This window comes from Rutidosis leptorrhynchoides, chromosome 1 (assembly GCF_046630445.1).
Source record: "Rutidosis leptorrhynchoides isolate AG116_Rl617_1_P2 chromosome 1, CSIRO_AGI_Rlap_v1, whole genome shotgun sequence".
NCBI classification, from domain to species: domain Eukaryota; kingdom Viridiplantae; phylum Streptophyta; class Magnoliopsida; order Asterales; family Asteraceae; genus Rutidosis; species Rutidosis leptorrhynchoides.
In genome coordinates this window covers 390225240-390241269 of record NC_092333.1, presented here as the reverse complement: position 1 = coordinate 390241269, position 16030 = coordinate 390225240, and the positions used below count along the sequence as shown (strand labels likewise).

The following is a 16030-nucleotide window of genomic DNA, read 5'->3' as shown; positions in this document are numbered from 1 at the left end:
AAGTATGAGCAACCCTTGAACTAATTACTTGTTTAATTAACTTGTTTCTTTATTTTATACACTTTAATTTCATGTAGTTAGTTTATATGGTCAAGTACTACAAGTTAGTCTTGATCTCATATCTCTTGAACAAATTAAGTTAACCTTGGAAATTCAAGAACACACAAATAAGTTTTCTTTAAATATAACTTTGGATCTAGACTTTTGAGTCTTGGATCTTCAAGATCAAACTAAGAACTATGTTCTATTACTTATGATCTTGATTAGTTAGTTAACTTTCAAGTTTATAGTTCAATATTTCTTTTAAAGTTCATGTATGTGTTAGATCTAAGACTTTGATGTAACTTTGGTTCATCAAACTTCATACAACTCTTAAGTGAGTTGTGCTTCATGTCTTAGACTTGCACTAGGGTTATGATGGTCAAGACTTGGTTAAGATGATGTAGATACATCAATGAGTTGTACACTTGAAGCTATATGCATCAAGGATGAGAACCATGATGAACATCAAGCACCAAGACCACCGGAACCCTTTTTAAACTCACTGTTCTGTCCAAAACCTACTGACCTGATGCTTCTGGAACATACCAGTAGACCTGGGCTGTTCTAACCTTGATTTGTAGATAGAAATTTTTGAGTAGATAACTTTTCATATAGGACTCGTCTTAATCCGAGTTACGGTTTAGGATTTATGGCCCTCCGATCGTTACTATGTCCTTTAACGTTGTGCAGAAATTTCTGACCTACTCGCACTTAGACCGTCGCCACGGTCAAACCAAGACGAGTTTGCTTCTGTAACTTTTACCACACTTAAGGGACTCATAGATGGAGCCGTGGCCACTGGTCTCACCTTAATTCAGTAAGGGTAGAGGCCGTGGCGACTGACTGAATTCAGACTTTGTTGAAAACTACTTTCATAAACGAAACTTACTTTACGCCTTTTGTTTGATGATGAATGATGATGACCCTTAAGACCTTAATTACATACTTTTAAACCTATTAAGACGATTTACTGACTTAGTACTATTTGACTTAGGTTGAGGACTTCGGACCATTTACTTGCACACCTTTCCCGACTACTACTTTACCGCTACATATCATTGTGAGTTATAGCATTCCCTTTTTACTTTAACTTATTTTGGGAACTGAGAATACATGCGGATTTTATGTTTTACATACTAGGCACGAGTACTTAAACTTATATATGTGTGGGTTATATAACGGCAGAAACATTCCCTTTAGCTCGGTAACGTTTAATCATTGGTTTATGAACCGGTGAACGCGAATCTTAGATATGGATCCATAGGGTTTGACATCCCCACTCGGGCTAGTCGCGCTAGCAGTCAACGAGTGTTTAATATTTCATAAACATACGCACTCGCCAAGTGTACTTTCAGGGGGTATTTTAAACGTTAAGTTAGTTACCAAGTGCCCACGGTTAACATATACTTTATCATACTGTTTTGAAACGCTCTTTGTAGCACTGAAATCTCGTGGCCTACCTTACATACTGTTATACTTAAACTATAGCTCACCAACCGTTGTGTTGACGTTTTTAAGCATGTATTTCTCAGGTGCTTGAGGTTGCTTCCGCTGTGTACTAGTCGTGCTGTAGAACCCGCTGCTTAGAGTTGTCCACGCATGAACTACTTTACTTTGCATTCAAACATTCGTACTTTTGAACTATGACTTGTAACGACCATTGTGGTCACGTACACTTATTTATTTGCTTCTACTTAGTGAAGCATGCTTTTGAAATGTAAAACATTTGATGTCGGTTATGACATCACCTTTTATCGTGAATGCAACTTCTTTAATTACAGCATATAGTACTTAACCTTGTAATGATCCTGTTGTTGATGATTCGTACACGATGGTTTTGTACGGGGCATCACATTTGGTATCAGAGCATTGGTTGTAGGGAATTAGGTTGCATTAGTAAGTCTAAGACCTACCCGAGTAGGATTCACTAATAGGACTAATCTACAACTTGCTAGTTTACTTGTTTCTGCTGAACTTGCTGCATGCTGCTGCTTACTGTTACTGCTATATGCCATATGCTATTACATGATTTCACTACTGCATGATGCTACTTGCTTTCGATTGCATGCTACTTTCATATGAATTACTGTTATTGCCATGCTAGTTACCGTTATACATGATTTAAACTGTTGGCCTATTATTTGCTTGCTTTATGACATACTGACATGGAAAATTTATTTTTCCTTGTTCAGATGTCGGATGTTCCACCTGCTGGCATTTCGGGCAGTACAGACTCAGACCCCGTCGCCCTACCTACTGCTACACCTGCTGCTGCTACTACCGATACACCGGCCCTGACACCCACTAGTGATCCCGGTGCTTCTACTTCTGGAGCTGGTACTAGTGCACCTGCCCCAGTGGCTGCTCCCGGACCCTCGAGGTCACAGCCCCGCATTGGTGGTATTGAGATCCCCGCGGAGTTCGGGGAAGGGCCGTTTCGTAACCACATGCGCACGCCTTGCCGACGCACTCCCGACGGACGTTTAGTCGTGATTCCTCCAGGCAGACACAGACAGATGTTGGCCGCCTTCGGACGCTTCGGATTACCAGCTCAGCCACCAGTGTCACCACCACACGATTCGGATGACTCATCATCCGCCAATTCTTCATCATCAGACGACTCCAGCGATAATGAGGATCCTGCTGATAGACCTATTCAGGCACCCTCCACCCCACCGAAGAAGCGGTACCGTTCCGACGGCACCGTCATTCCAGGGGTGAATGGAGGTCGTGCTTTTACTGATGCTTTTGGCCATCGACGTAGGGTTACTGCTCGTAAACGAGTTGTGCCATACCCTGCCGACCCACAGATACGTAAGGTTCCCCGTTACGTATTGACTATTCCTGGAACCGTACCACCTAGATTTAGATACGGACCACTTACATCTAGGGACGTACCGTCTACATCCGGAGCCGGACCATCTACATCAGCACCACCGGCACCACCCGCACCACTCGCCCCACCTACACCGCCTGCCCCACCAGCTCCCTCTAACGAGGAACTGATGAGGGAGATTGAGACTCTCCGAGCTCGAGTCACTGAGCTCGAGGAGCAGTTGGCTCGAGGAGCAGTTCACCCGCCTTCACCGTAGGACTTTGTATTTAGATTTCATGATGTAATCTAGTTATAGTTTCATGTATTTCATATGTATTGTACGAACTTATTCAGATGTATGAAACTTATTATTATTAATGAATGGAACTTTGCGTTATTTAATTCTTGCACGATGTTCTATTTACATTGCTGTACGATGATTCTGTGGTATTTGTACCTAGATGCATTATTTAATAACATGTGATGTTTTGATTCCATGTTGGTCACTATATACTGTATTATTACTACTTGCATGCTGGATTTTGACTTGGGTCAAAATTTTTGTTTAGAATACCATGGCTAATGGAAGAACCACACCTACCGCCGCCCAGATTGAGGACATGATCAGCGAACGGGTCGCTGCAGCCCTAGCAGAAAGAAATATCCAAGCTCCACCGCCACCACCACCAGGTATCCCACCCGTTCGAAATGGGTGTACATACAAGGAATTCCAGAGCTGCAAACCGCATAACTTCAGCGGCACCGAGGGACCAGTTGGTCTCACCAGATGGTTCGAGAAACTTGAATCAGTATTCCGAGTTAGCAACTGTTCGGAGGATAATAAAACCAAGTTTGCATCTTGCACGCTATTTGACGGCGCGCTAACGTGGTGGAACACGTTAGCTCAAGCGAAAGGTATCGATGAGGCGTATGCTACGCCATGGGAGGAATTCAAGGCGGCTATGATTGATGAGTATTGTCCGAGAACCGAAATTCAGAAGATGGAAATCGAATTTATGCAGTTAAAGGCCGTAGGAAACGACCTTAACAGTTACAACCGTAGGTTTTTGGAGTTGGCTCTTATGTGTCCGACCATGGTCACCCCCGAATTCAAGCGCATGGAGAAATACTTCTCGGGACTCCCTAAGTCCATCAAAGGAAATGTCACCTCATCCAAACCACCGAATGTTCCCGAAGCAATGCGCATGGCGCATACTCTCCTGAATCAAATCATCCTTGACGAGCCGGAGAAGGCTAAGTTTGAAGCCGGTAGTAGTGAAAAGAGGAAATGGGACAACAACCATAACAACCACAACAACCACAACAACAATAACAACAACAGGGGTAGAAACTATGATCAAAACCCGGCGAAGCAACATGAAGGGTTCAGGCAAAAAAACAACAACCCCAACCCCAACAACAACAACTCCAACCCGAACTACAAAGGCACGCTACCACAATGCAGGAGGTGCTACAAGCACCACACCGGATATTGTAATGCTGTTTGTGAGAAGTGCAAGAAGAGCGGGCACATCGGTAGAGACTGCAAGACTACCACGATGACAGGGAGGCCGAACACCAACGGGCCGAAAAAGTGTTACGAATGCGGGCAGACGGGCCATTTCAGAAACGAGTGCCCGAACAAACGAAAGGATGGCGGACCACCGCGTGCTAGAGCTTTTAATGTTAATGCAAGGGATGCACGCGATAACCCCGACTTGGTGACAGGTATATTCAAAATCAACAATCTTTTAGCTTCTGTCTTGTTTGATACTGGTGCGGATAGAAGTTATGTATGTAGACATTTTTGCGATAAGATTAATTGGTCATTAGTCCCGTTAAAAGAAAGTATGCTTGTCGAGGTCGCAAATGGAAAACTTGAAAAGGTTGACCATATTAGTCGTGGAGCTATTATCAACATAGCTGGTGCAGATTTCGAAATTGACTTGATACCTATCAAACTGGGAAGTTTTGACATGATCGTCGGTATGGATTGGTTGAGCAAGATAAAGGCCGATGTTATCTGTGGAGATAAAGCACTTCGCATACCACAAGGAGATGGCGAACCACTGGTTATCTATGGAGAGAGATGTACCTCGAAGTTGAACCTCATTAGTTGCGTGAAAGCGCAAAAGATTATGAAGAAGGGACGCTTTGCTATCCTAGCACATGTGAAAGCGGTAGAAACTGAGGTAAAGAGCGTGAACGACGTTCGAATTGTGAACGAATTTTCCGATGTCTTCCCAGAGGAATTGCCTGGATTGCCGCCACAGAGAGCCGTAGAGTTTCAGATTGACTTAGTGCCAGGAGCTGCACCTGTAGCTCGCGCACCCTATAGACTTGCACCTTCCGAGATGCAAGAATTACAGAGTCAACTACAAGAGCTACTTGACCGAGGATTTATCCAACCAAGTTTCTCGCCTTGGGGAGCACCGGTTCTGTTTGTGAAGAAGAAGGATGGATCCTTTCGTATGTGTATCGACTACCGTGAGCTCAACAAATTGACTATCAAGAATCGGTATCCTCTTCCACGAATTGACGATCTTTTTGATCAACTACAAGGATCGAGCGTTTATTCAAAGATCGATTTGCGATCCGGCTATCACCAGTTGAGGGTGAAGGAAAGTGACGTTATGAAGACTGCATTCAGAACCCGTTATGGTCATTATGAGTTCCTCGTGATGCCATTCGGTTTGACAAATGCACCTGCCGTGTTCATGGACCTCATGAATCGTGTCTGCAAGCCTTACTTGGACAAGTTTGTTATCATCTTCATAAATGATATCCTCATCTACTCTAAGAGCGAAGAAGAACATGAGCAACACCTTCGACTAGTACTTGAACTCTTGAGACAAGAACAACTTTATGCCAAATTCTCCAAGTGTGAATTTTGGTTGAAGGAAGTACAGTTTCTGGGTCATGTTGTGAGCGACCAGGGTATCAAAGTTGATCCCGCCAAGATTGAAGCCATCAGCAAGTGGGAGACCCCCACTACTCCGACGCATATTCGCCAATTCCCAGGTCTCGCCGGTTACTACCGAAGATTCATCGAAGGATTTTCTCTGATTGCGCGTCCTTTGACCGCACTGACTCACAAGGGCATGAAGTTCATTTGGGAACCCGCACACGAATCAGCATTCCAAACTTTGAAGAAGAAGTTAACCACCGCACCTATCCTATCACTTCCTGAAGGCAGTGACGACTTTGTTGTTTATTGTGATGCATCGAAGAGCGGTTTTGGTTGTGTATTGATGCAACGATCAAAGGTTATTGCCTATGCCTCCCGCCAATTGAAGATTCACGAGCGGAACTACACTACACATGATCTTGAACTTGGATCCGTTGTCTTTGCACTCAAATTGTGGAGACATTATTTGTATGGAACTAAGAGCACTATCTTCACCGACCACAAGAGTCTCCAGCACATCTTTGATTAGAAGCAACTGAATATGAGACAGCGTCGATGGATCGAGACGCTCAACGACTATGATTGTGAACTCCGTTATCACCCTGGCAAGGCCAATGTTGTAGCTGACGCTTTAAGCCGAAAGGAGAGGACGACACCTCTTCGTGTTAGGGCTCTAAACATCACCATTCATTCGAACCTCAACAACCAGATCAGAGTAGCCCAAGTTGAGGCTCTCAAGGAGGAGAACATATCTCACGAACATCTGAACATACTTGTCTCTCGATTCGAGGTTAGGGAGTCTGGACTCCGATGTTATGCCGGAAGAATTTGGGTACCTCTTTATGGAGATCTACGGAACCTGATACTTGATGAAGCACACAAGTCAAGATATTCGATTCACCCCAGTGCGGGCAAAATGTACCACGACCTTAAAAACAGTATTGGTGGCCGAATCTTAAGAAGGATGTTGCAACTTATGTTGGGAAGTGTTTGACTTGTTCGAAAGTTATGGCCGAACATCAGAGGCCTTCTGGGTTACTTCAACAGCCGGAAATCCCACAATGGAAGTGGGAAAGGATCACAATGGATTTCATTACTAAGCTGCCGAAGACGGTGGGAGGATACGATATATTTGGGTTATTGTTGACCGCCTTACCAAATCTGCACACTTCCTGGCGATGAAGGAAACTGATACAATGGAAAGACTTGATCAGCTGTACATCAAAGAGGTTGTATCTCGTCATGGTGTACCTTTATCGATCATCTCCGATCGCGATCCCCGTTTTGCCTCTAGATTTTGGCGTTCTTTGCAAGAAGCCATGGGAACTCATCTCGACATGAGTACTGCTTATCATCCTCAGACTGACGGGCAAAGTGAACGAATGATTCAGACCTTGGAGGACATGCTGCGTGCATGTGTCATTGATTTTGGAAAGGCCTGGGAAAGACATTTGCCACTCGCCGAATTCTCGTACAACAACAGTTATCACTCTAGCATTAATGCTGCACCTTTTGAAGCATTGTATGGCCGTAAGTGCCGATCTCCTATTTGTTGGGCCGAAGTAGGCGAAAAGCAAATCACCGGACCCGAGGTAGTCCATGAAACCACAGAGAAGATTACTCAAATTCAAGCTAGACTTAAGACTGCCCGTGATCATCAAAAGAGTTATGCCGATCTTAAACGTAAGGACTTTGAATTCAACGTTGGTGATCATGTAATGTTAAAGATTGCACCTTGGAAAGGTGTGATCCGTTTTGGAAAACGTGGGAAGTTGAACCCACGATACATTGGTCCTTTTGAGATCTTGGAACGTGTTAGACCCGTTGCTTACCGATTAGATCTACCAGCACAATTGAGCTCAGTTCATCCTACCTTCCATGTGTCAAACTTGAAGAAGTGTCTTGCTGCACCTGAACTTATCATACCACTTGAGGAGCTTACGATTGACGATAAACTCCACTTTGTGGAAGAACCTGTTGAAATTATGGATCGTGAGGTCAAAACTTTGAAACGCAACAAGATTCTGATCGTTCGAGTACGATGGAATGCCAAACGAGGACCTGAGTTTACTTGGGAACGAGAGGATCAAATGATGCGGAAATATCCTCACCTTTTCCCGACTCCTCCATCTACCTCAGCTTAAATTTCGGGACGAAATTTTCTTTAACAGGTGGGTAATGTAACGACCCTGGAATTTCCAATATTTATTTATTAATAATTATTATTATTAATACGTGTGATTAAACGAATGTACGTTATTACATTTACATGTTACCATGATTGCCCGTACTTGACTTTTAAGTGCCCGAAACGTCTTTGTGACACCCGGAACTTTCACGAATAATATTTTTAGATATTATTTACATTCATGATTAAATTTATTAATTATTTTAATTAACTAAGGCTATTAGTTAGTTACTTGGGCTTTAATTGGTTTAACTTGTGATTTAATTAAACTTGGGCTTTGATTAGTTAATGGACTCATGAATTAAGACTTGTAAGCCCACCCTACCTTTTAAATGGACTTGACTAGCCCACTCTTTCAAGTGTAAGTATCATTTAGTGAGGTAACTAGTTAGTTTTATCAATTGGAATCTAGTTAACAACTTATCCCCATGCATGGCCATCTTTTATCCAACTTTGATGAGCTTTACATGTAAGTGACTAGAGTATAATCTCCTTTCCCCCACACCTTGCTAAACCGTCAGCCTTTGTTTACTACAAGGGGATTCAAATTTTCTTTTACACTACTTACTTACACTCTCATTCTCTCATTTCTCAAACACACATTCAAACTTGCAACTTCTTTCTCTCTTTTCTCTCTCAAGTTGTAAGTAACAAGCTTTAAACTTCTCTTCTTTTCTTCAAACAAAACCAACTTCTTATCACTTCATCATCATCATTCTTTTGTTTAAATGTTACTTGTCTTTGATTAGTTAATTACTTGTTGTTATTTACTTACATGTTTCAAGAATCTAACTTTCTAGTTTGATTCATCCTTTATCTTGTTTTAACAAGAACAATCAAGAACTAAACTCTCTAGTTTAGGTTCTACATATATTGTTTCAAAAGATATAAGTTCATTGTTGTTGAAATCATACTTGTAAGTCATGGAAGTAAACTTAAAGTTTACTTTACTTAAAGATCAACTTTGGTTGAATCTTTAAAGTATGAGCAACCCTTGAACTAATTACTTGTTTAATTAACTTGTTTCTTTATTTTATACACTTTAATTTCATGTAGTTAGTTTATATGGTCAAGTACTACAAGTTAGTCTTGATCTCATATCTCTTGAACAAATTAAGTTAACCTTGGAAGTTCAAGAACACACAAATAAGTTTTCTTTAAATATAACTCTGGATCTAGACTTTTGAGTCTTGGATCTTCAAGATCAAACTAAGAACTATGTTCTACTACTTATGATCTTGATTAGTTAGTTAACTTTCAAGTTTATAGTTCAATATTTCTTTTAAAGTTCATGTATGTGTTAGATCTAAGACTTTGATGTAACTTTGGTTCATCAAACTTCATACAACTCTTAAGTGAGTTGTGCTTCATGTCTTAGACTTGCACTAGGGTTATGATGGTCAAGACTTGGTTAAGATGATGTAGATACATCAATGAGTTGTACACTTGAAGCTATATGCATCAAGGATGAGAACCATGATGAACATCAAGCACCAAGACCACCGGAACCCTTTTTAAACTCACTGTTCTGTCCAAAACCTACTGACCTGATGCTTATGGAACATACCAGTAGACCTGGGCTGTTCTAACCTTGATTTTTAGATAGAACTTTTCGAGTAGATAACTTTTCATATAGGACTCGTCTTAATCCGAGTTACGGTTTAGGATTTATGGCCCTCCGATCGTTACTATGTCCTTTAACGTTGTGCAGAAATTTCTGACCTACTCGCACTTAGACCGTCGCCACGGTCAAACCAAGACGATTTTGCTTCTGTAAATTTTACCACACTTAAGGGACTCATAGACGGAGCCGTGGCCACTGGTCTCACCTTAATTCAGTAAGGGTAGAGGCCGTGGCGACTGACTGAAGTCAGACTTTGTTGAAAACTACTTTCATAAACGAAACTTACTTTACGCCTTTTGTTTGATGATGAATGATGATGACCCTTAAGACCTTAATTACATACTTTTAAACCTATTAAGACGATTTACTGACTTAGTACTATTTGACTTAGGTTGAGGACTTCAGACCATTTACTTGCACACCTTTCCCGACTACTACTTTACCGCTACATATCATTGTGAGTTATAGCATTCCCTTTTTACTTTAACTTATTTTGGGAACTGAGAATACATGCGGATTTTATGTTTTACATACTAGGCACGAGTACTTAAACTTATATATGTGTGGGTTATATAACGGCAGAAACATTCCCTTTAGCTCGGTAACTTTTAATCATTGGTTTATGAACCGGTGAACGCGAATCTTAGATATGGATCCATAGGGTTTGACATCCCCACTCGGGCTAGTCGCGCTAGCAGTCAACGAGTGTTTAATACTTCTTAAACATACGCACTCGCCAAGTGTACTTTCAGGGGGTATTTTAAACGTTAAGTTAGTTACCAAGTGCCCACGGTTAACATATACTTTATCATACTGTTTTGAAACGCTCTTTGTAGCACTGAAATCTCGTGGCCTACCTTACATACTGTTATACTTAAACTATAGCTCACCAACCGTTGTGTTGACGTTTTTAAGCATGTATTTCTCAGGTGCTTGAGGTTGCTTCCGCTGTGTACTAGTCGTGCTGTAGAACCCGCTGCTTAGAGTTGTCCACGCATGAACTACTTTACTTTGCATTCAAACATTCGTACTTTTGAACTATGACTTGTAACGACCATTGTGGTCACGTACACTTATTTATTTGCTTCTACTTAGTGAAGCATACTTTTGAAATGTAAAACATTTGATGTCGGTTATGACATCACCTTTTATCGTGAATGCAACTTCTTTAATTACAGCATATAGTACTTAACCTTGTAATGATCCTGTTGTTGATGATTCGTACACGATGGTTTTGTACGGGGCATCACAAAAGTCGTTCATCTACTCACTAGCTACGTTGGGGTTGTAGTGGTAAGCTCTAATCTTGATTTCCCTACTTTGATTTTGTGTAGGGTTAGGGTTTGGGTAAATGAAGAACATAAAACTTATAATTGTTGATTTTGGGTGTTCTTGGGTAAGATGGAGTCATGAAGATTCAATGGTAACTAACTTAGGGTTTCAAAGTGTTAATTGATGTTATGAGTCCTAATTGGTTGGTTAATTACTAGCACACCTAGCTAATTGGTAAATGGGTGTTAGTTGGGTTAGTGGATGACCCGAAATGGGTGTGTTGACTTTAAATGAGTCAAAGGAGTTAATGATTTACCTAGTTTGGGATTATGGGTATGAATTACCCTAATTGTGTTATAGTTAGTGTTGATAGACCTTAATCACTAGCTTTTAAGTGATTGACGAGGGTCTTGACCCTTAAGGGGCGGTTTTGGTGAAAATGGGGCATTTAATGCATTTAAGTCATTAAATGCACTTGAGTGAATTGTTGGTGTTTAGCCCAACAAGTTTGTTTGTTGATTGAATACTTATTGTATTAGGTACTCGGCTTTGAAGCATTCGAAAGTATAAAATCATCACCAAATCGTTGAGGTGAGTGGAATAATTATATATGTATGTATATGATTTATTTACTTGTGGGGTATGGGTTAAAGTCCGATGTTGACGATACCATAACCTAGAGTATATTGTTGGTTCGTTTTGATGAGGGTTTAAGTTCGATGTTGACGATACCTCATGTATGGATTTAAAGTTCGATGTTGACGAAGCCATACCGCTAGTGTAGTGAAATTCGATGAGGGTTTAAGTTCGATGTTGACGATACCTCATATGTGGTTTTAAGTTCGATGTTGACGATACCACATTTATTGGGACGAATGGGAATTAAGTTCGATGTTGACGATACCATTCGTTGAGCTAGCCTTGGGATTCGAATACTAATGGATGTTGAGAACATCAATGCTTATGCATTGTGTTATAACATATTGTGTTGTTGCATTATATGATATTGTTATACTAACTTATGTTATCGAGGATTTAGCGTTATACATTATAAAGGTATGCTAATTATGTTGCTAGTATGTATGCGGATGTGTTGTAAGTGTTTGCAAGTAAGTAAGTTATATATTTATATGTATAATTATTGTATTCACTAAGCTTTGCTTACCCTCTCGTTGTTTATCTTTTATAGGCTCGGGCGTTGATAAGGGTAAGGGCGTACGGTTGGATTAGAGATTTTCCGCTTGTTGTTTGATAGGGGACGCTTTTGGATGTGATAGCTTTTGGAGTTTGACCGAGATTTGGGTAGTTTAACCCCAAACACCATGCTCTTAGTGTCGTTTGGAATTTAAACTAGTGTGGTCGAAACTCGAACTTCTGTATGAAACTCGTAAAACGGCCGATGTGGGCCCCATTTTGTAAAACTCATTTTATTATTGAATCGTGTGAGTTTTAACCATTATAACATGTTGTGAAAAGCGTTTCGTCTAAATATGTCGGGAAGTGGGAGATCTTTATTTGAAAATTGATAAAACCGGACAGAACTGAATGTGGGCCTGTGCGCGCCGCGCACCCCAAGGAGTGCGCGTGGCGCACTCTACTGATAAAAAAAAAAAAAAAATTTTGTTTCGCGTATTCGGTTGGTTATTGGTTTGGGGTGTTACAGCTACGAACGGTAGTATTTATCCCCTGATCTACACTGTAAGCTTTAATACCAAATTAAGAATATAAAGAACTAAATATTTCTCTAACAATAATTAAAAGAACTAAAATGATTGTTTATTTTGATTCACTGAATTGATAATATGTTTATAAACTTGAGCACCTCTATTTATACATAAAAAAAACCAACGACTAGCTAGGATATAAATAAGGCAAGGAGACTTATGGGAGAAATACAAATTAAGGAAAATATAATGGTCAAGATTGAAGGAGCCGTTGAATTTCTAGAATTAACTTTTTTCTAACAGAGGGATTGAATATGAACGTGAATAAGCAAGGTTTTCGATGGATGTGATTGTAACACTCATAGAAAAGAGTTAAAAGTAATGCTACTAAAATATAATGAATAATTAGGTTGGCCAAAAACTATTAAAAGTTTAATTACATTAAACTTGACTAAATATTGCTTGATAAAATACTACATCTTAGCTAGGATTATCACCTATATAAATTATTAGTAACGATATACGTGTACTACAAATATCTATTTGCTGCTCATTTAAAGTTGATGAGTAACATTGTTACTAGCCAAAGATTGTATATTGGGATTATCACCAAAATGTTCAAATATTTTTTACCCCTTGCACCAGAGCCTAAAAAAAAAAAATTGACAAAATGCCCTCGCAAGGCGCAAGGTTCCTTGCGACCTTGCGTCCTTGCGTATTCTTCTAAAAAAATCACGGTTAAATGACATGTTTAAACCCGTCACTCCACACTTTCATCCGACTTCGCAAACACGCAAATAAACAGTAACACAAGCGATTCGCAAAAACGCAAGCACAAACGCAAACCCTCTTCATCGCTTCCATTACTACTACCAGATTCTCCTTCTTCATCATCTCCACCACCACCTAACCCCTCTTGCCACCACCGTGACCTCTTATTCTAGCCTACAAGCGTTTACACGAAGTATTAGGGTTTTCACGCAAGATAAATCGGGTTTTCACGAGGTAATCAAGCTAATAATCAAGGAATCAACCTCTCTACGATGGCGAGCACCCAGGTTAGTGATTACTTTGTTATTTATGTGTGTTTTATCGGTTTATTTTGGGTTTGATGCGAATTGTATAAATGTGCACACATACTGCTCGATGAAATGTCTCTTCGAGGTGTATTTTTGTTTAATGAAGTACAATCGTTGTTTTATGACATGCAACTGTATTTTAGGTTATATGGTCGAGTGAAACATACATAAACTGCTCGTAAAATTATGGAAATTAATCAGACGCAAGGCCTAGTTTGCGTGCTTGCGTATGCATCGTTAAGGACGCAAGGTTATATTTGCGTCCTTGCGTGTCTCCAGAAACATGTCTTTGCGTCCTTGCGTTGGTCTATTAAACGGACTCAAGTTTTATCTTGCGTCCTTGCGTCCTTGTATTTTCTGCTGATTATAAAGTTACTTATGCAGGGATTTGTGGAAGGAAAGTTAACGATGAAGAATAAGTGAGCGTTATAGGGGATGTGAAGAAGGTCATGACTGAGAATCAAATTAAAAAGTTTAAAGAAACGTGTTTTGGTCCATGGTGAGATCTAGAATACTTTGGTAATGATCCCGGGCTTGTACATTGCATGCTTCAAAGGAAGAGTGTGCGGCCGGAAAGACTGGATAATGTTAAGTACCCCGATGAGCATGAGGATATATGGTTTCATTTTCAGAACAATTTTTCGATTAGATTTGGTCGCCGTGAATTTTGTCTTGTGACGGGTTTTTTGTTTAGTAGCCGGACGGACATGGCACATTACATCCCGAAGAATTATGATGTCCAGACCGCACCTATTAGACGACGTTTATTTAAGGGTTTTAAAGATTCTCAAAATGTTTTGATTAGTGATGTTGAAAAGATGCTTTTAAAATCTGATCACCGCCGTATTAGTGACGATGATGTGGTGCGATTAGCAATTATCTTGATTGTAGAGAGAGGTTTTATGGGTAAACAAGGGATCCATGTTGCGAATAAAAAGTTTTTATGGCTAGTCGAAGAGTTATCGCGTGTTAATCAGTACCCATGGGGGTCTCGTATTTGGGAGCCAACTTACGAAGCGGTTAGTGAAGGCTTTGTTATTCGTGAAAGCCAATTAGAGAGTGGAAAGGCGTACACTTTGGCGGGATTTATGTGGGCTTTCAAGGTAAATGGTTGAATATTTGTTATTTAATGTTAATATTTAAGATGTAACATAAATTAAATTAATTGTTTTATTATTTGTAGATTTGGATTCTCGAGTCTTACCGTCGTACCATTAAACCGTTTGCAAAAAAGACTGACAAGAATGGAGTACCGAGGGCTCTTTTTTGGAAGCGTTCATCTGCCGAGTCATTTGGAATGTCTGAATACCTTAAACTCCTACATATTCAGGTTAGTTACATTTTTAAAATGTTAGCCTATCCTAAATTGTTCATAGTTTATCTGTTATCTATTTACAAACAGGTTCTGGTATGGATGCAAGGTATACCTTGAGTCCTTGCGTTTATTTTTATGTAGACGCAAGGTGGACCTTGCGTCCTTGCGTGTGGTTTTGTTCATCAACGCAAGCGTTGTTTGCGTCCTTGCGTACACGTACGCAAGCTTTTCTTTGCGTCTTTGCGTATTGGTTTCTGCTAATATTCTTATTTGATAATTAAATAATTAATAATTAATTGTAGGATGAGTGTCCCAAGAAAAAGAGACCTTTTCGTGGTCTGCAGCCAACTGAAACAGAACAGAGTTGTCAATGGTGGATTCAGAGTGACGTGTACTTTAGAGGAGGAAAGGTACCAGAAGATGAGATCGAGGTTGAGGTCCAGGATGATGAAGTTGATACAGATGATCCAGTTGTTGATGGGTCTGAGCAGACACACCACAAGCATTCAACAGAAGATGTTTATACAGAGGGCCTTCACGATGTACACAATTTACATCGTATGTTAGAGTTGTTGATAAAGCGGGTGGACAAACAAGAGAAAGAGTTAATTGATTGCAAAAAACTTGTTATGCAACACGAAGAACTTTTATCGCAACAACAACAACAACAATATCAGGTACATTGAATTGAATTGATTTATGTTGGTTTATTTATTATTATTTTGGTATTAATTGAATTGATTTATTGATTTATTTATTACTTATGTTATTTATTGTGGACAAACAAGCTTGCGTTTTTTCGTGCACGTTTTGATACACAAGAACCGCCGCCACCAACTCCACCAGTAGAGATTCAGGTTGATTGATACATTGTAGCTAATAGGTAGCAGGTCTTGTATGCAAATATGGTGTAAATAGGTTGCTGGTAAATTCACTTTTGCAACAGTTGTATTTGACACTACACGCAAGGACGCAAGCTTAGATTTGCGTCCTTGCGTGTACATATTTTTGGCTGTTTTTTGTACGCAAGCAAGATTTTGCGTCCTTGCGTGTGTATACTTTCGTCTATCTTGCGTACGCAAGCAAAGCCTTGCGTACGCAAGCAAAGCCTTGCGTACGCAAG

General features: G+C 40.2%; 1 protein-coding gene across 1 annotated transcript; it reads left to right on the top strand.

The window, feature by feature from the left end:
- Nucleotides 1-14137: 14137 nt before the first annotated feature.
- Nucleotides 14138-15773, top strand: LOC139901014 (uncharacterized). The gene is made up of 4 exons (XM_071883759.1): nt 14138-14695; nt 14776-14922; nt 15210-15449; nt 15696-15773. The coding sequence occupies exons 1-4, from the start codon at nt 14138-14140 to the stop codon at nt 15771-15773; spliced, it is 1023 nt and encodes a 340-aa protein (XP_071739860.1).
- Nucleotides 15774-16030: the final 257 nt, after the last annotated feature.

Coding starts and splice junctions, on each gene's coding strand:
- LOC139901014 (XM_071883759.1), top strand. CDS start 14,138: ATGCTTCAAAGGAAGAGTGTGCGGCCGGAAAGACTGGATAATGTTAAG. Junction 14,696..14,775: donor GATTTATGTGGGCTTTCAAG/GTAAATGGTTGA, acceptor TATTATTTGTAG/ATTTGGATTCTCGAGTCTTA. Junction 15,450..15,695: donor ATACAGAGGGCCTTCACGAT/GTACACAATTTA, acceptor TGGACAAACAAG/CTTGCGTTTTTTCGTGCACG.